The sequence below is a fragment of the Vombatus ursinus genome, unplaced genomic scaffold (genome assembly GCF_900497805.2).
Source record: "Vombatus ursinus unplaced genomic scaffold, bare-nosed wombat genome assembly UNPS02014814.1, whole genome shotgun sequence".
Lineage (NCBI taxonomy): Eukaryota > Metazoa > Chordata > Mammalia > Diprotodontia > Vombatidae > Vombatus > Vombatus ursinus.
In genome coordinates, this window is record NW_020954592.1 from 3813357 (window position 1) to 3833223 (window position 19867).

At 36.5% G+C, this 19867-nt stretch overlaps 1 protein-coding gene across 3 annotated transcripts in view; it reads left to right on the top strand.

Annotated features, from left to right (window-relative positions):
• The window catches only part of WWC3 (WWC family member 3), a 198720-nt gene extending 180778 nt beyond the window's left edge, over positions 1-17942 (top strand). For all 3 annotated transcript variants that reach the window (XM_027835331.1, XM_027835332.1, XM_027835333.1), the window contains 8 exons: positions 114-281; positions 1001-1152; positions 2777-2942; positions 7158-7322; positions 8340-8432; positions 13201-13428; positions 14013-14140; positions 15530-17942. In XM_027835331.1, the coding sequence (XP_027691132.1) occupies positions 114-281; positions 1001-1152; positions 2777-2942; positions 7158-7322; positions 8340-8432; positions 13201-13428; positions 14013-14140; positions 15530-15596 (1167 nt within the window). In that variant the 3' untranslated portion in view covers positions 15597-17942. The remainder of the gene's footprint in view (positions 1-113; positions 282-1000; positions 1153-2776; positions 2943-7157; positions 7323-8339; positions 8433-13200; positions 13429-14012; positions 14141-15529) is intronic.
• Positions 17943-19867: the final 1925 nt, after the last annotated feature.

Genomic DNA, 19867 nt, shown 5'->3' on the forward strand with positions numbered 1-19867 from the left:
TCTCTCTCTCTCTCTCTCTCTCTCTCTCTCTCTCTCTCTCTCGTGCTAAAGTAACTGTTGAAATAGAAAATGCTCTGTGGTAATCTAGTTTCATTTATGTCACTTATTTCCAGGGAATTGCTCAGATTAACTTGGCTGATTATGAAAGTTCCAGTGAAATGCAGTTACGCTGGTATTCTGTCCAAGTCTTCACCAGCTCTGACCCTCAAAGGACCAAAGGGAGTAACCAATTAGAAGAAGGCACAGCAGAAAGTCATGGAAATAACACCAGCATAAAAACGGTAGAGCTGTTTACTTAGGTTATAAAGGGTTTGAGTGTTAGGAATTGTCAAAAATTAACATTTTAGTTTTTAAGAAAACTCTATTGGGATCTTAAAGTATTTAGGATATAGTAAATAGAAGTACATGGTTAGCATATTAATGCAAGTATTTAAAATAGTGAGAGAAGGCATGACAGAGTAGATAGAGAGCTGACCTCACACCCATGAAGACCTAGGTTCAGATTCCTCCTCTGACCAATACTGAGTACTGAAGTTCCTCCACTGACCCTGGACTAGCCATTCAACCTCTTAGTCCCCCCAGGCCACTCTCTTAAAATTTTTGCAGAGACATTGCTGATCCCATTGATGCAGCTTCCTGTACTGATAAAATCAGATTCAGGATTTAAAAAAAAAAAATAAAGCATCACATACCTGTGGAAGTTTCAGCAGAATAGATTTTTCTTTATGCAAAATTATTTTATAAATACAGGTGATTCATTGTTCGTTGTTTTGTACTTTGAATACTTATATCTCCACAAAAGGTGATGGTTTATGTATGTCAGTTTTAAAGTATTACTAATGAGTCCATGGGGAGTGAATTCTTTTCTACTGGGGAGCTATCAGGGACCATTATCTGTATTATAATGGATTTTCTTTTGTATGTACTGTATCTATTCTTTGCTTCAACAGTAAAATTGCTGGTTTAAATTGGTTCCCAGGAATCCCATTTTCTCTTTCAGGATGCTGTTACAGTACTGTTAGCCAGGACCACAGCCCAGCTGGAGGCAGTGGAAAGAGAATTAGCAGAGGAGAGAGTAAAATTGGAATATACAGAAGAAGAAATCTTAGAGATGGAAAGGAAAGAAGATCAAGCAGAGGCTGTATCTGAAAGGTGAACAGTCTTCCACCTCTTTTAGAATTTCCCTTCTAAAAAAGAATGAATTTTAGTTGAAAGCTCCTTTGGTTTAATTGGGAAAGAATTTAAACAATCATTTCACAAGAAAAATGAAGCATAATTTCATGAGGGACATACAATTGATGGAAAGACAATTATATAAGAATCAGTAGATTTAGCTTCTAGTCCTGTTGCTAATTAGCAATGTGACCTTCATTAAATAATCTGTCTGAGGCTCAGTTTTCTTATTGGTAAAATGAAGAGATTGGATTAAATGAACTCCATGGTTCCAGCTAGGTTTACTTCTAAACCTTGTATTTCTTTAAAAACAAAATAACTTTCGTTCAAATAGAGAAATATAAGCTAGTGGTATTTCCAACAGCACTTCAGAATTGATGCTATTTAGATATTTCTTAGAAATCACAATGAAGTCTCATTGATATAATGAACTTGTCAGAACAAAATCATAACCAAAAGAGCCAAAGAATGAATTATTGGTCATTAAAGACTTGTACTAATTGAAATGTGATTAAATAACCAAGGAATCATAGCAAATTTCTTTCTTCCTACTTCTCACATCCGCTCATTTCTATGATTAATCATACTCCTGTTCTGTCCATATTTATCCTACTGTTGCTTTCTCTTTCCATATAATTCTTCCCTGGATTTTCTTTGAATATAAGAAGAAATGCATTAGATTAGATCAAATGTTAGAGGCAGAAAGGATCATAAACGTAAGTTAACATATCTAATCTTTACCTTTATTGTATCATGGACCCGTTTGCCAGTCTGGTGGAGCCTGAAGACCCCTTCTTTTAAATATACATAAAATAATAGAATAGCAAAGCAAACTAATTATATTGAAACACATTTATTAAAATATTTTTAAAAACAAGGTCATGGCTGCCAGATTAAGAACCCTTGATCTAGTAGAACCCCTTCATTTTTACAGAGGCCCAGATAGGTTAATTGACTTCTCCAAATTTATACGTAGGAGGCAGAGGCCAGACCCAAACCAGTCTGTAACTTCTTTTTCTGTTATACTTACACTGTATCCAATCGAGGGTGGGAAAGAGGAATGGATGGAGTCTATTTCCATTACTCCATGACGGAGTACTCAAAGATTGTACTCAAATTCTATATACTAAGTCAAAATGACTTTATGAATGATGTTATTCATCATGTGACTTAATAGATGCAACATGGTACAATGTAAAGATCATTGGACTGAAGTGGGAATCAGAGTATTTGGTTCTACTCATGGCTCCATTGGGCTACTGATTTTCAGTTTTTCTTGTCTGTGAAATGGCAGTGGGAACACCCACCATATCTTCCACACAGGACTGTAGTGAGGCTCAAGTGAGATTACAAATATAGAACATATTTGCAGATTACAGCTTAACAAAAACATGAGCTGGTCTTGCGCAAAACACAAAATCCTGTGAGTTATTTTAGGAGAAAAGGCCATGTTTTCATATTAAACAAACCTTCACATGCTTTACCTGTATAAGTCAGTTAAGTAGATGGCTGATAGAGCCACCAATGTTACTGAAAGGGAGTATAAAAAATCCCGTGTTTCTGATTAACCTTTTTTGGATCTTTTAAAATGTCCTGACTTTAGGAGCTGGCAAGCAGAATCTGTTGACAGTGGATGTAGTAATTGCACTCAGACCAGTCCTCCTTACCCAGAGGCCTACTGTGTCGGTGTTGAATCCCGCCATGGACATATGTTTGCAGGTCAGGCAGATCAGTATAGTTCTGGGAAGATTCAGCCTGCTTCTCTTAAGGTAAGTAGAGAAAGTCATATGACTATTGCCTTGGATGTAACTGCTGGTGCTTTGATTATTCTAATTAGGAAAAAACTCTTTAATGTGCTCCTATTCTAGGAGATGATATTGTCCATCTCCTTAAGGAATTTGTGATTTAAATTTAGGAGCTAAAATAAAATGACAGATGACCAAACCAAGACAAATTGTATTCTCTGCATTACATCATACAAATGCATACAAAATTTTAATTGTGGTCAGGGGAAGGATGGTCACAAGGGACATAAATGATACTGCAGTATAAAGCTCTTTTTAATTTCAGAAAGCTTCACAGGGGAAGGGAGCTTTATTTGAGGAAATTTTCCAGTGGCAGAAGGGAAATTGGTGGATTAGAAGAGGGAGGTCATCCTACCCACTTGAAAAAGTATGTGCAAATATTTGGGAGCAGAGTTTGTATGGCAAGAGATTGAAATTCAGTTTAATTCAATAATCATGCCTTAGAATGCTGGGATAGGCACTAAAGATACAAAGATGAAAAATGATATTGTTCCTGCCCTTCAATAGTTTAGAGTTTAGTAAGGGGATGAGATGTATTCACAAATAAATATGCAAGTTAGAAGGAGAAAAGGGAACAGGAGAAGTCAACCAGATTGCCATGAAAGGTTGGAGAGTGTTTTTGGTCTTTTCTAGCTAAAGAGGTCATATAGGTTTCATGGAAGAGGTAGGAGCTGGTTCTTGAGGGAAGGAAAGGATTTCAGCAAGCAAGTCTGTTCCAAAGGTTGAGGACACTTTGGAAAATACATGAAGGCAAGGAGAGGGCAGTATTATTAGATTGGGGAAGGGGAGGTAGGAAATTTTTACTATTTGTTGGGAGGACCTGTAAAGGAGAACATTTTCATCAAGGGTCTTAAGTTCATGATCAAAGTTTCATTTGGTATTTGTGAAGGAGCCATTGGAAGGTCTTAAGCTTTAAAGTTCAAATAATGGTTAGTGGATATGGTCAATTTAAAAAAGAGAAAGACTAGAATCAGAGAATTAGCAAAAGGCTGATTGTCATCATTTTGGTAAAGTTAAGAATCATAAACTAAGGTTTTTTGATGTGGGCCAACAGTAAAGATTGACTACTGTGATATAAAGAAAATGACAATAGGATTTGGCATTTGACTGGATTAGAGCAAAATAAAGGTAAACCTAATATGATCTCAGAATTCTGAGTCTTGAGACTCAGAATTGAGTCTTATAAGAGGAGCCGTGTTTATAGGCAGCAGGGAAGGAACCACTAAATTAGAAGAGATTGAGGGTTATAAAGTCATTAATGATGATAGTGGGAACCATATACTAGAGAAAATAGAAGGAGTTGGAATTCATGATATATGCAGAAGAGTTTGGAAGATACTGGATGAAGACATAGGTTCTTATAGGTTCTTTGTAGTACAATGAAAAAAGTAGTGGCTCTGCAGTTAAAAAAGCAATATTAAATCTCTGTGTGTGTAAATATCTCTATATTTATGTGTATATGTGTGAGTGGGGAGAGAGTCAGTTGATAAGCATTTATCTATACTATATGTCAGGCACTGTGCTGAGTGCTGAAGATGCAAAAAAAGACAAAGATATGGTACTTGCCATCAAGGAGCTCAAATTCCAAAGGAGGAAAGACAGCATTCAAGTAAATATGTACATACAAGAAATATACAGATGAAAGATACTCTGAGAGGGAAAGCAGTAGTAGCAGGGGGGTGGGATGGAGTATGAGGTGCCTATGAAAAGTGGTATTTGAGCTAAGTCTTGAAGGAATCCAGGAAGGCTGAGAATTGGAAGTGAGCAAGGAGAGCATTTGAGGCATGAGAGACATAGGCGGTGCAAAGGCATTGGAGTCAGTATATAAAGTGTTGTGTGTGAGGAACATCAATTATGCTAGTGTAGTCAAATCGTAGAGTGTGTAATGGAGAGTCAAGTATAAGAAGAATGGAAAAGTAGGAAGGGTCCAGATTGTAAATGGCTTTAAATGCCTAATAGAGGGGATTTTTTTTTGTTTTGTTTTGACTCATCCTAATAATAGGGAGCAATTGGATTTTATTGAGAAAGTCATGATCAGACCTGGACTTTAGGAAAATCACTTTGACAACTGAATTAGATTGGAGTGTGGAGGACCTTGAGGTAGAGAGGTGAATCAGAAAGTTATTTCAATAGTCAAGGTGATAGGTGATGAGTACTTAAACAAGGGTGGTTGCTGTGTAAATGGAAAGGAGGAGGCATATACAGGGGATGTTGTGAAGGTAAAAACAAGGTTTGGCAAGAGATTAGATATGTGAGGTAAGCTCAGGTAGAGTCAAAGATGACACTGAGGTTATAGCTTGGTTTTCTTAGAGGATTGTGGTGTTGACTACAGTAAAAGGGATGTTTGGAAGAAGGGAAGGTTTGGCGAAATCATAATGGGTTCTATTTTGGAGTTATTGAGTTTGAAATGCCTACAGGGCATCTAATTTGAGGTCTACAGTACAACTAATTTCAATGTACAAAAGGCAGCTAGCTTTGGGGAGAGCAGTTTCAGTTGGAAGATGAGGTTGGAAGCTGGTTTGCTGGTGTTTTAGAATAATGTGAGAGGAGTAGATACTCATAGTCTCCACTAGATGGCTTTCCTAAGGAATTTAACCACAAATGGAGAGGACAAGATACAGCACAAGAGCTCTCGAGGAAGGTTGTGGGTCTTGGGTGGGTCATAAGAGCCGTGTTTATAGGCAGCAGGGAAGGAACCACTAAATTAGAAGAGATTGAGGGTTATAAAGTCATTAATGATGATAGTGGGAACCATATACTAGAGAAAATAGGAGGAGTTGGAATTCATGATGTATGCAGAAGAGTTTGGAAGATACTGGATGAAGACATTATAGTGAAGTGAGAAAAGGAGGAAAGGAGAAGAGAGAGATCTTGGCCAATGGTCTCATTTATTTAGGTGAGGTATGAGTCAAGATCCTTAGCTGACAGGCTCAAGTACAGGTAGAATCTACCCAATACTTAACTATTGACCAGAGATTCAAGTAATAAACTAAATAATTTGCTCAGCATAAATAGTTCTATGATATCAAGGTCTGTTACCTTTGTTCTTCCTTCCATGCAAGTCAGGAAATGCTGACTTCCCGATTGGCATGAATTGTTAGCTAATAGGCTATTTGAGTTTTGCTTTTCAGAAGAAAAAATAAGGCGTGGAATACGAGGTCCACTAATAATCCTAAAGCCAGCCTGCCAGACTCAAACTGGACAAAGAGAATGGATGCTTAAATTAGACTAATTCTTTAAAACCCAGGGCCACATCTACAAATTCAGTAGTGAGTGCAAAATTTATTAAATCCACATCATTTTTGCCTATTATTCATCCAACTTGATTTTAACTAATAATACTGAAGTGAAAAGCTTGGTTTTTGTAGTTTAAAACTTCTTGGAGCTGGGTTTCAAGTGACTGATAAATTTTTCCTTTGAGTTCTTTTGGATTTGACCCTTTCTTTCCATTTTCCTTGCCAGTACCTTAGGTGAGGCCCTCATCTTCTCATGCCTGGATTACTTGGCTAATCTTTTGATTAATCAACCTCCAGCTTCTGTCTTTTGCAATTGGTTCCACAGAGCACTTCCAGATTAATCTTTCTGAAACACTGCTTCCCATGTTACTTCTGCTTAAGAATCTATTTTGACTTCCTGTCAGATCACATTCAGATTTCTCAGTTAGACTCTAAAGTACTCTGCTAACCAGCTTCACTACATGCATTTCTCTTTTTTGCTCACCAGTTCCCAATATGGACCCTTCTTTCTAGTATAGCCCCTTCCCACCATTCTCCACACAATACAGTCTGTTCTTTCCATGTGATTGCTCATGCTGATTGTTCCATTTGGAATACTCTGCATTTTTTTTTCTTTGTTTAACACCCCCAAATTCCTTCAAGGCCCAATTTGACTCATTTTTTCCTGATGGCTTTTCTTGACTGACTTTACCCAGTGACCAATTTCTTATGCATGATGCTTATGTGTTGCACACGTGATTTTATGATGCCCTTGCACAACTCTAGTTTTTTTATGGCATTTGTCTTGTGTCCTCAAGAAGATTGAAAATTCTTTGAAAGAAGAGACTCCCATTCTTGCTTTATATTCTTTGTCATGTCCAGTTGCTGTTGCTAAGTGATTACATCAGTTTTAGTTCCTATGTCCTAGAGATACTAGTGATGGTAAATATCATTTAACTTGTAGGTTGATAAGGAAACCAACACAGAGGATCTCTTCCCAGAAGCAGTACCAGTTCTTCCAAAAGAGAGGACCAGCCGCAGGGCTCGTGGTTCTCCTTTTGTTCGGAGTAGTGCAATTGTTCGTTCACAGACTTTCTCGCCGGGAGCACGAAGTCAGTACGTTTGCAGAGTAAGTAAAATATCAATTTGGACATATTTGGAACACAGCACAATTCAATTCTCGATGCTCATACAGTGAAGTAAGGGTGTGTATTATCCCAAAACATTCTGAAATATTACTTTAGGATCCATTATATGATACCTTTAGGCGACTGGATTTAATTTGCTAAATGTGAAGAAAAATGAGTTCTTCACTTTCACATTTATTTGTGAAAGTGAGATATTCTTCACTTGCCAGGAAAGAGGGATGGATCAAATTGTGTTGTTAGGGAGTGTTTCTTTTTCCTTCATGTAGAGCCCTGTCCCTGCCCTCCCCCCCCCATTGAAGTAATCTATGTACAATTACTGGAGACTCTTGAGAAAGACCTCTTTGTTTTGTTTTTTTTTAATGTTTTAGTGATTGCACTGGTTTTAAGTTGTCATGTTGCTAAATGTTGCTTGAGAATTTGGGGTTAATTCACACGGAAAATAAGGATGTAAAGTTAACTAATTTGGCACTGTCACAGTTATGTATTTATACTGAGGGTAGAGACTAAAACCAAAGAAAATGAATTATATCTTGGAGTCTATAAAAGAGGTATTATGTTTTTTTCTTTTTAATACAGATTTTTCCTTTGACTGGAAGAGCAGTAGCTTTGTAATATTGGCTTATTCTCCAAGTAGTCATGAATCTCTTTTTAGAAAATCAATTATCCAAGTTATACTAAACATAGGAAATAACAAAATGACAAGTGTACTGATAGATATGAAAATGGTGCTTGTCAACATCATACATAAGATAAATGGTACTTTGTATTTATGGGAAGGAACTTTGTCAAATGAAACATCCTTGAGACATTTTTAGATGATTTATAGAACTACAGAAAGTATTTAAGTGATGGCTGAAAGCATTTTTAAAATAAGAAGATTAAGATGTGTATGAGAGATCAAGCAGAGTTTCAGGAAGGGTAAAAAGTTACTTAATTCAGAACATATTAAATATTCACAAGGTCTGATGAATTTCTAACTACCTTTGTATTCTCTGCAGCTATATCGCAGTGACAGTGATAGTTCAACCCTGCCAAGAAAGTCCCCTTTTGTCCGAAATACATTGGAACGACGTACTCTACGCTATAAGCAGGTATATTTCATATAGTACTTATGAGGCATCAATTATCTTTCTCTGTTTTTGTTTTTGGCTTTTGTTTTGGTTTTGTTTACAAATTTTAGAGATAATTTCTTTTTCAACTCCCCTTGTGCTTATATGTGATGACTAAAAAACATCTAAAATCATCTCTTGGTTGTGTCTTCTCTGGAGGAGAGAAGATGGGGCAGGAAAACAAAATTGCTATCTTGCTTTCAAATAAATACATGAGGCATTGTCTGGTGAGAGAGGTTTTTGCCTTATAACTTCTTTTGTGTGTGTGTGAACATTTTTATATGTATTTTCCAATTATATGTAAAACCAATTTTTAGTACTCTTTTTTTAGATTTCGAGTTCCAAATTTCTCTCCCTCCTTCCTTTCCCTTTCTCCTTGAGAAGGCAAGCAATTTGATATAGATTATATATGTGCAGTTGTGTAAAATATATTTCCGTATTTTGGCTTGTATTCTGAGGCTGTACACAGAGAAGTGTGAGTTGATGGTATAGGCAGGCATTTGAGTTTTCTATGAGGAAGAACTTCCTAGCAATTAAAACTTCTTAGAAAGCAAAATAGATGGTCTTTTTTGAGAGCATGGAATCATAGATTTAAAGCTGGAGGGACTTTAGACTTTAGAGGTCATCTAGTCCAATTCCCTTAGTTTATAAATAAGAAAACTAAAGACAGTAGAGATTAAGTGATTTGTCCAAGTAACACAGGTTTAAATTAGGGTCCCCTGACTGCAGATCGAACATTTTTACCATTGTCTTTTTCTTCATTGTCATTTATATTTTTTTCCTTGCAACATCTACTTCTGCATTTTCCATTTTGTAAGATTTGCATTGTGAGAAGTTCATGATATCCAGAAATTTTAAAGTTTAATTGCTTTTCACTACATTCTCTTAAGCTTCATAGCCTGTAGTAGCAGTGTTTTGTTTCTTGAAATTTTCTCAGTCTTGTCTCTCTGGCAATGTTGCCAACATGTTTGTTTCAAATGTTTGCAAAGAGATTAAGGAGCTAAGGATATAACCATTGTAGGAATTGGTTTTACTGGACTAATTGTGTTTGTTTACATGGGTTTTATTTTTCATTTTTAATGGGGTGGAGGAAAGAGATAAAAGACTTTTTGTTAATTGAAAAAAAAACTTAGGGAGCTTACATCTTATTTCCCTCCACTAGAATGTAAGCTCCCCAAGGATAGGAAATATTCTGTTCTTATCTTTTTATCTCCAACAATATGATTTTATGGTAATATCATGTACTTGTATTTCTAAATAAAATGGCATGGCCTTGTGAAGCTTTTAATATAGTCTTTATCTGCTCCAGTGTCTTAAGAAGTCATGCATACATCAGATAATGAATGAATGAATGAATGAATGAATTATTTGACAAACTAAGACACTAAATTCTTCTAAAAATTAAACTTATTTCATTTAGGTAGCTGTAGCTGGAATATTTCCGTGTACATTATTGGTCTTGAAACATGGATTAAATTTGTCAGGAGCTAAAATATATATATATATACATATATATATATATGTATATATTTTTAAAGTGAGGCAGTCGGGGTTAAGTGACTTGCCCAAGGTCACACAGCTAGTACGTGTCAAGTGTTTGGTCTGAGGCCGGATTTGAACTCAGGTCCTCCTGACTTCAGGGCCAGTACTCTATCCACTGTGCCACCTAGCTGCCCCGCTAAAATATTTTTTTCCTCCAGTTCAGCCATAATTTTTGTAAAGAGGCTACCCTGTTATTTATCATACCTAAATTATATGCATGATAATTTTCTGCCTTTGTCTTTTCTGAACAGATTATGTTGGTTTATTCCCATACTACTTTAGTGACAGGCTTAAATATCTATTTTCAACCTAAACATACTTAATTTTTAAAAATTATTGGTATCTTTTGTTTTTACATCACCTTCATTTTCCAACATATCCTTCCTCTCATTTCCTAGAAGGGTATTCCAAAGACCGTTAGAAGTGAGAGAAAGAAAAGGGGACAGCAAAACTAAATGTGTTGACCAAACCCAACAATATATGTGGTATTCTGTGGAATTGTCCCCCACTTCTGGAAAGGAGAGACATCACTGCATTCATTTAATTTAAAAAAAAACAAAAAACAAAAACAACCACACATATATTCTTACATACATAGATTTTTGAATGTGAAACAATAAAAACAGTCATTGAATCATTAAGTAGATCTTAGTGTTAATTATCTTAGTAAAAATTTCAGTGAATTTAAAGATATTTAGCCTTTAAAGTTAAGAATTTAATTACCCATTGCTTAGAATAAACTTCTTGGAGCTTGAAGTAACCTTAGAGATCAGCTAGTTGGAGCTTCACATTTTATAGGTGAAGGGACTGAGACCCATGGAAGTGATGAGGCGCACAGAATGTGGCAGAGTTGGGACAAGAGCCTTGATCTCTTTTCTTCCAGGTCACTGCTCCGTGGGCTCTACCTCACTATCACCTCAGTTGTTTTAGATTTTTAATGTCTCCACGTCACTATGTAGCCTTGTCCCCTGCATGTGTTAGGCACTTATTAAGCATTCCAAAGGTACACACAGCTTTCACCTAATATCTGCCAAATAGTTGATACTGGAGGGGATATGGGAAGGGTGGGGTATGAATATACTGTTGGAAATGTTCTGAATTGGGAGAGGAGGAAAGGGAATAAACATTTATATACCACCTACAATGAGTGTGCTAAGTGCTTTACAAATATTATGTCATTTGAACCTCACAACACCCCCTTGAGGTAGTTGCTGTTATTATCTCCATTTTACAAATGAGGAAACTGAGGCAAGCAGAGCTTAAGCGGCTTGCCTAGAGTCACACAGCTAATAAGTGTCTGAGATTAGATTTGAACTCAGGTTGTTCTGACACCGGGTCTAGCATTCTATCTCCTGTGCCACCTAGCTGCTTCTATTGGGTCAAATGTTCTGGAAAATAGTTTGGAATTGTGTGGAAAATGGACTAAAATTATCATGCCATTTGACACTCAGTATTACTATTGTTGTGCATATACCTCAAAGAAGTCAAAGACAAAGGGTAAGCTCCCTTATGGGCAGCTATATGGCACAATGGGTAGAATGCTGGGATTGGAGTCAGGAAGACTCATCTTCAAATCTGGCCTGAGACACTTATAAACTGTGTGACCCTGAGCAAGTCACTTTAACCCTGTTTGTCTCAGTTTCCTCATCTGTAAAATGAGCTGGAGAAGCAAATAGCAAAGCACTCCAATATCTTTGCCAAGAAATGGGATCACAAAGAGTCAGCCATGACTTAACAGTCCCTTGTAAATCAAAATTTTCATGGCAGCACTTCTTTTGTAGCAAGAACAAAACAAAAAACTGGAACAAAGCAGGTGCCCATCAATTGGGGAATGCCTGAACAACTTCTGGTATATCAATGTAATGGAATATAATTCCTCTGTATGAAATGATGAATTAGAAGGAATTCAGAGTGAGAAAGGAAAATTTAGGGGCAGCTAGGTGGCGCAGTGAATAGAGCACAGGCCCTGACTCCAGTCAGGAGGACATGAGTTCAAATCCAGTCTCAGACCAGACACTTGATACCTGCTAGTTGTGTGACTCTGGGCAAGTCACTTAACCCAAATTGCCTTGCCAAAGAGAAAGGAAAATTTGTATGAACTTGTTAAGCATGAAGAGCCAAAAGAATGCACAAAATGACCAAAAAACACTTTTTAAAAATCAGAATTTAGTTTCCAGACAACTGATCGTGAAATGTGTTTCTCTCCTCCCAATGGAAGTGGTAAACATAGGTAAACATGCATACATGCATGTACTGTCAGAAACAATTGATAAGTCAGTTTGTTTTGCTCTTTCTGTTACAGAGAGATGGGGGGTACTATTGGGAAATGTTAGTGATTAAAGAAACATTCACCACCACCCCTTCAAAGCATCAATAAAACATTAAAAATATGACATAAAATGATGGTTAGAAATAGTCAACCTGGCTTTACCTATTACTTCCAGGATCAAATATAAAATCCAGTCTTTGGCTTTTATAGCCTGGGACCCTCATACCCTACTAGTCTCATACCTTATTCCCTTTTCCACATACTCTTTGATCCAGTGACACTGGTCTCCTGGCTCTTCCTCACTCAAGACATTCCATTTCCCAACTGCTTGCATTTTCATTGGCCTTTCCCCATACCGGGAATATTCTTTCTCCTTGTCTGTCTTCTGACCTCTCTGGCATCCTTCAAGTCTCAACTAAAATCCTACCTTTTGCAAGAATTCTTATCACCTTCTCCTTAATGCTAGTGCCTTCTCTCTGAGATTAGCTCCAATGTATCTCGTGTGTGTGTGTGTGTGTGTATCCTATTTGTACATAATTTATGTTGTCACTCACAATGCACTTGTCACCTCCTTGAGTGCAGAGACTCTTTGTGTCAACATTTAATACAGTTCTTGGCAGGTAACAGGTACTTAATAAATGCTTGTTGACTTATTGACAAGGTTGCTCTACTGGTAGATAAGGCAAATTCTGTAGATATATAGTTTACTTGAATTTTGAGGAAGATATCTGACAAAGTTGTTTTTTTTTTAAACCATAGGCATAGAAAGATAAACTACCTTTATATTTTATAGCTTAGTTAATTTCCTTACCGTGACTGTGAATAAGTATGTTAATAATAATAAGTATTAAGTAATAAGTGTGTTCCCAATGGTTGGGTTATAGTTTCCATTCCTCTCTCATCTTGCATCTATTTTGATTTATCACGATCCTTTTGTAGTCTTGTAGGTCTTCTTTGGCTGAGCTTATGGCACGGACATCCTTAGACCTGGAGCTGGACCTCCAGGCATCACGTACTAGACAGAGACAGCTGAATGAGGAGATATGCGCTTTGAGAGAACTGAGGCAACGTTTGGAGGATGCCCAGGTCCGAGGGCAAACTGACCTTCCCAACTGGGTTCTTCGAGATGAACGATTCCGAAATTTGCTGAAGGAAGCAGAGAGGCAGGTAAGATGCTATGCATGTGTTCTAACTACACATTTCCAGTTTACTTCTATATTTGTCCTAAAATAAGGAACTTGAACTTAATACCATAAAAAAACTTGTGCCTTCTACATTTGATTTCCAAAATAAATAACTATGTATGTATGAAAATGCATATTAAAGATTCATAAGGAATATACTGAGTCCAGTTTTCTTCCTCCAAGTGGAAGGATGGGGAGAAGTATACTTTTGTTTATGTGGGAAAGAGAAAGTTAGGAGAATGCCTTTTTCTCATTTATGAGTGCAGAGGTCCCTAAATGGAGTGAATATCAGTATGGGGGAAGGGCTGGACAGAACTGATCCTGGCATCACTGCGACCCTCTAGTCATCTTCATTTCAATTATATGTAAATGGGATGCTGTGTCTTGGCCAAACTGGAACTGCCAGGGGACAGCATAGATTTTTTTTTTGGTGGAAATATCAGAGTACAGAAAGTACTTTCTCCTATGTGCTTGTGACAGTTCATAATAAGCTTCTTCGTAGATTCAAAAGGCTTGATTAGTTGCAATGTTTCTGTTTTTTATTTAAAAAAATATGTTCCTCTTCAGACAAGACAAACCAAACTTGAACATCATCAAGAACAGGCAGCTGAGAAAATGCTTAAGAAAGCTTCCAAAGAAATATACCAGCTGCGTGGGCAAAACCAGAAGGAACCCATTCAGGTGCAAACATTTAGGTAAGAAAATTAAAATGATACCCACTCACTCTTGCGATGCTGTCACTCAATTTGAACGCATTCCTCTTATAACAGCTTCATAAATGCAATTTATTCATGCCATTCCTTCTCTTTTATTTTGCTTCATATCTCATGTGAAAAACTCTTTGAGCTTTAGTTGTTTCAGATGTAAAAAAAGGGGGGCGGGATTGGACAAGATGATCATTAAGCAATAATATTCCATGGTTGCATTTGAAAAAATATTACTTAAAATTTTTAGAATCATAATTGGGAAAAGACCTCAGAGCTACCTAGACTAACTTGTTATTTTTTTTTTAACCATCACAATTTACAGATGAGGAAACTAATAGTCAGAAAGTTTAAGTGACTTGTCTAATACGCAGGAAATAGGGGCAGCTAGGTGGTACTGTGGACAGAATATTGGCCCTGAAGCCAGTAAAACCTGAGTTCAAATCTGGCCTTAGACACTTAGCTGTGCGACCCTAGACAAGTCACTTAACCCTGATTGCCTCCCCCAAAAAAACCAAAAACAAATAAACAAAATTACACATGAAGTAGTAGAAGTAGGATCAAAGTCTTCTGAGTCCAAATCTATATAATACTTTCTTCTGATTCACAGTTTTAGGTGGTGGTTATGTGGCATCTATATATCTCATTTGCTGTTCAGTTGTTTTTCAGTTGTGTCTGATTCTTTGTGACTCCATTTGGAGTTTTCTTGGCAAAGATACTGGAGTGGTTTGCCATTTCATTCTCCATCTCATTTCACAGATGAGGAAATTGAGGCATACAGAGTTAAATGACTTGTCCAAGGTCACATAGCTAGTAAAGTATCTGAGGCCAGATTTAAATGAAAAAAGATGAGTTTTTCTGACTCTCAGCTCAGTGCTGTATCCAGACAGCTGCCCTTATCTCATATAAAGCCTCATGTAGTGGACTGGCTAGAGACTGGATCTGAGATTTTATTGTTACAGGGAACTTCAAGGTGAGAAAATTACCTCTGCCAATAACAGCTAGAGTTCAAGTGTTTTTGCCCCAGGTCACAGAGCCTGGCTGTGTTAGAGGCAGGTTTTGAAGTCTTTGAATTTAACTTGCTGTATCCACCACCTGAAACCTGGTAAACAAACAAAGCCTAACAGCTGCCAGTAGGGTTAATTAAAAGGCCATTCAAATGCTCTTATATGAACTGTTTCTCATTCTTGATTAAAGAAAGTCTGCTACAACAGGGTTTTTTACCTTAAACTCCTACCTAGCCCATGTCAATCAGTTAATCAATATTATTAAAAACTTACTATGTGCCAGGCATATTTCATTCAATCATATCTATCATCTATAATGAAGAAAATAATGTTTTTGATTATCTTTTTTACTCATCATCTTCTTCATTGACAGGGAGAAGATAGCATTTTTTACAAGACCAAGGATTAACATACCTCCTCTGCCAGCTGATGATGTATGATGTGTTGTAAACATGAAGTATTTATCTGTTTTATTTTCATGAAGTTATTAGACTAGCTAAATTTATCTTTAAAACATTTGTGCAAAGCTATTAATATACACATTTTGTAAAAAACAAAAACATATATAAATATATACATATATATTTTATAATAGTGACTACAGCAAGGCTTGGTTTTTCCTTGTTGTGAATTTGACATCTCCGAAGACAGCTTATTTTATAAAAGATCAACTATCCTGTTAAGAGTGTACAGTTTTTAATGCTGTTTTATTTGACTTAAAGGCTGGAAGACAGAAACAAAGTGAGTTCAGGCAAATTCACTGTATTGTAATTTATTTATAGTACTTTTTTTCCTTGAAGGAAAATACTGACTTTAAGATGTATTTTAAGACTGAAATTTTGTTCTTCAGTATTTGTCATACAGTAGAATGGAACTATTGGGCTGGTTTTGTTTCTGATACCTGAAAATGAAAATACTATGTTCTGAATTCGTCACTTTTATCAGTTTCTAATATTTGTATCTTATGTGTATTGTATTCTTTAGCACTGTTTATGTGTTATATTAAAATATTATAGCCTGCAATGTTTTTAACATTGATTAAAATCCCATTTATACATTGCAGAACGTAATGTCATAGTCTTACTGTGCACTAATAGGTTTGCATTTCTCTTTTGTCTAATGTATCTTTATGCATTATGTGATCTGAAGCCAGGTGTACAAAGTCTCCATTTTCTGGGTGTGTCAAGATTGGCTGTCTGCCGTGTTCACATTCATTAGTAATGACCAACTCACCACTTTGCTAAGATGATCCAGCCATGATATACAAGGACTAAAGTAATAAGTGAATAGGAAATCACCATATTAATGTAACCACTGAAGAATATAACAATTCAAACAAGTTAGAGATAGTAGCCTCTCTAGGAAATGTGTCTTTAGGAAAGTGAGCAATCAATTTTTGGGGGCAATAAATCATTTACCTCAGAGTATTTAGTATGTAATAGGAGAATATTATCCTAAATCTAGAGACACATTGTTCCTATGACATCTTGAAAATGTCATAAATATAGTTCTTATGCAATAAAATACGTGATGGTATTTTTAAAAAAATCTCAAACCATATTAATATGAGACACTATCATTTACAAAGTAGGTCATACTTCACAAAGCTTTGGAACAAAAAAATTGTTTCTTGGGTCCCACAAAATGTCACAAAAATTCTTTATTTCTTTTATTTCTTTCCTCACCCCTTGACATTTCCCTAATAAATGAGACTTTATCCCCTCTAGTCCCTACTAGTCTTCCTTATCTCATCAATTTCTGGACTCCCACCCTGCATATCCAACTTTGCTATAATTTTACATGGATTAAGAGTGGGTTTTGCAGGATTATTAAACAGATGCCAAAAGAGTCTGTTTAATGGTGGTAAGACTTCAATATTTATGTTACTTGTAACCTCTATATTTGTTATGTGTCTTCTGGCTTTGGTCTTGCTTTGTTGATATATTTATGCATGTTCACACACATACATACACACACGTATTCACAAACTCACAAAACATTAATACTAATCAGAATTTCTGGTCCACAGATAAAAGTATTTTCCATATTTCTGTGCAAATGAAAGCCAACAACAGCATTTTCCCCTACCAGATGTTGCACCTTGCTGTGCTGCCAAAACATTTGTTTGGTTAACAGAAGATTTATAGGTGGGAGTAGTTAGTAAATTCTCTTTTCCTATAGTACCATGTTTGCAGCAATGGAAAATCCAGCATGGCACTTTTCTGTGCACCTGAAAGCAATCGTATCCTTTCTGTAGCAGGAAACAAATATTATTTACCCTCCTATGGGGGTTTGTTATGGCTTCAACTGCCAAATAACTAGCTGTGTTGGAAAACTGGTATTACTGGTATATTGGAAAACCAATTACAAAATCAGTATTTTCCAGATAGCTCCTTTCACTGCCCCAATTTAGATAGTTACTTTTCCAAAGTGAGAACCCTTCCTTGGCTTCCATTTCAATAATTCAAAATTTTTTTTTTTAAAAATACAGCTAGCTCCTTCACTCACCCAATTGTGTTGTTCTTCCTACCCCTCTTTTGTTCTGCCTTCCTCTACCTTCTCTGTTCTGTTGTCTCTGCAATTGAGTGGGACCATAACAAGGAGAGGAGATTTAGTTAAATGAAAAACAGGGATGTGAGGAAGAAATGGGTCAGGTCCTGTGCATCAGTGGCAGGAGTTAACCTAATTGGAGAGCCACCTTCACCTCTGTTTCATCCTGTCCTCTGACTATCCAAGCTCAAAAAAAAAAAAACCCTAGAGCTGGAACCTTCCAGGTTATGGCAGCAGAATCCCTAAAACAAGAAAGGAGGTAGCCATGATTTTTCAGAACTTACACACATGATTTCTCAGTTAGTGAATAATGAAACTTGCCATACCATACCTCACACACAGTAGATGGAATGTATAGTCACTAAAAGTGTCCCAGATAAGGAATACTCAGCCTGAAAATAGAATACTTAAGTCTTAAGCTGGTGTTTCCACTAGTTTTCATTTTGCCCAATCACTGTGTTACCTAACAAAAAGTATTCTACCCTGATTTGACTGTTATTCTAGGCAGAAAGTGATTAAGTGGTGTTAGTGTTAATACTCCTATTTGAGAAACACCTAGAATATGTCAAAAGCAAAGAAAGTTTAAAAAGTCAGCTTATTCAGTGTATTGCAACAAAGCATCTCAGCAAGTGAAATGGACTTGTTTCTGTGTCTATAATCATTGTTAACTGCCCAAGAAGCTAACCATTGAAATGAAAACTCTTCTGTCATGGTAATAAGTTATAATCAGTATTCATCTCTGTTGTTGTTGTTTTTTTTTTTTTTTTTTGTCATGGTCCTCTATGATTCTGTCATTTGTATTCTTTGAAGGTATTTCTTCTATAAAATAAAAATAACTTACATTAAGAACAATGTGAAAAGTATTGTCACTTAAATGGGGAAGTGTAGTATGTATGGTTTTATGCTATTGATGCATTTTTAATCAGGAATCAGTTCCGGTACTCCATTTCAAAACCCCTTGCCACCTCTCTGCTTACTCACAGGAACATTATGTGGGAAATGATCAAGTGATTTTCTAAGGTGAATCACAAACTACCCTAACCAAAAACAATTTCCACTGGTAGTGAAGAAACTATTCTGATTCATTCATTCATTCATTTATTTAGGTAAGGGGGAAGGAGAGTGAAAATTGTACTATAGAAACAAGCAGCAGCTTTTTAAACTGCATGGTTTTGGGGGTAAGATGGCCTACCAGTTAAGTACAAGAGAAGAAGTAAACTTCAGCGCCTGACCTTTTTCTAGTCTTTTTTGGTAGATGGGAAACCAGCAGCTTTTTCAATCAAAAATGCATCAGTAGGGCCTCAGAATAAAAACTTCTTGATGAAATGCTTTATTTTTATTTTTTTAAGCCATGGAATTTGTAGTGAGTTAAAAATTCCTGTGTCCACAATGCTGAAAGTGCCGGGTAGTCAACCATCTTAATGAGCTAACACATTCCTCTTCTTTGAGAGTGGGAGTTTTCTGCTCACTGTGTAATGATGGTTCCTTCATTTTTATAAGAGTTTGCAGAATGCTTTCACACATTATATCGTATTGATCCTCATAATAGTCCTGGGAGGAAGAACAAATATATTTCGTTTTTAATTTTAAGTTGTTGTTCTTTACCAGCACCTCCCTCTTCCCTCCTTGGAGAGGTGTTGCCTATACCCCATTTCTTAAGGGTTTGCTTATTTTCTATTTCTTTTTGCTTTTTAAGTATGATAAATGAGTTTAACTATTGGACTGCTGACCTTATGTGTCTTTGTGTAAATGTAGCAAACAAAAACAATAGTGGCAACAATTTGGGGGAGGGGAAAAGGAGAAAGATACAGAGATGGGGGGAGAGATAAATGAGAAAAAGAGAGAGAGAAGAGAAGAGAGGAGGTAGAGGGAAGCAGAGAGAGACAGACAGGAGGAGGAGAGAGAGAGAGAGAGAGAGAGAGAGAATCCTTGCAAAATGACTGGGACTCCTCTGGCTTTCCTGGTTTCAAGTCACAGTTAAAGTTTCACCTTCTACAAGAAGGGGATTTGAATAAAACGAGGGATTTATTGATTCAATTTTACAACTCCCCAGAGCAAATAAAGAACTTAGTCCCAGATCTTTGACTTAGATCTTAGACCCATCAGCTTTGGTTTGGGAGGCTATATCCATATGGGACTGGTATGAGAGATAGGGTCTTGC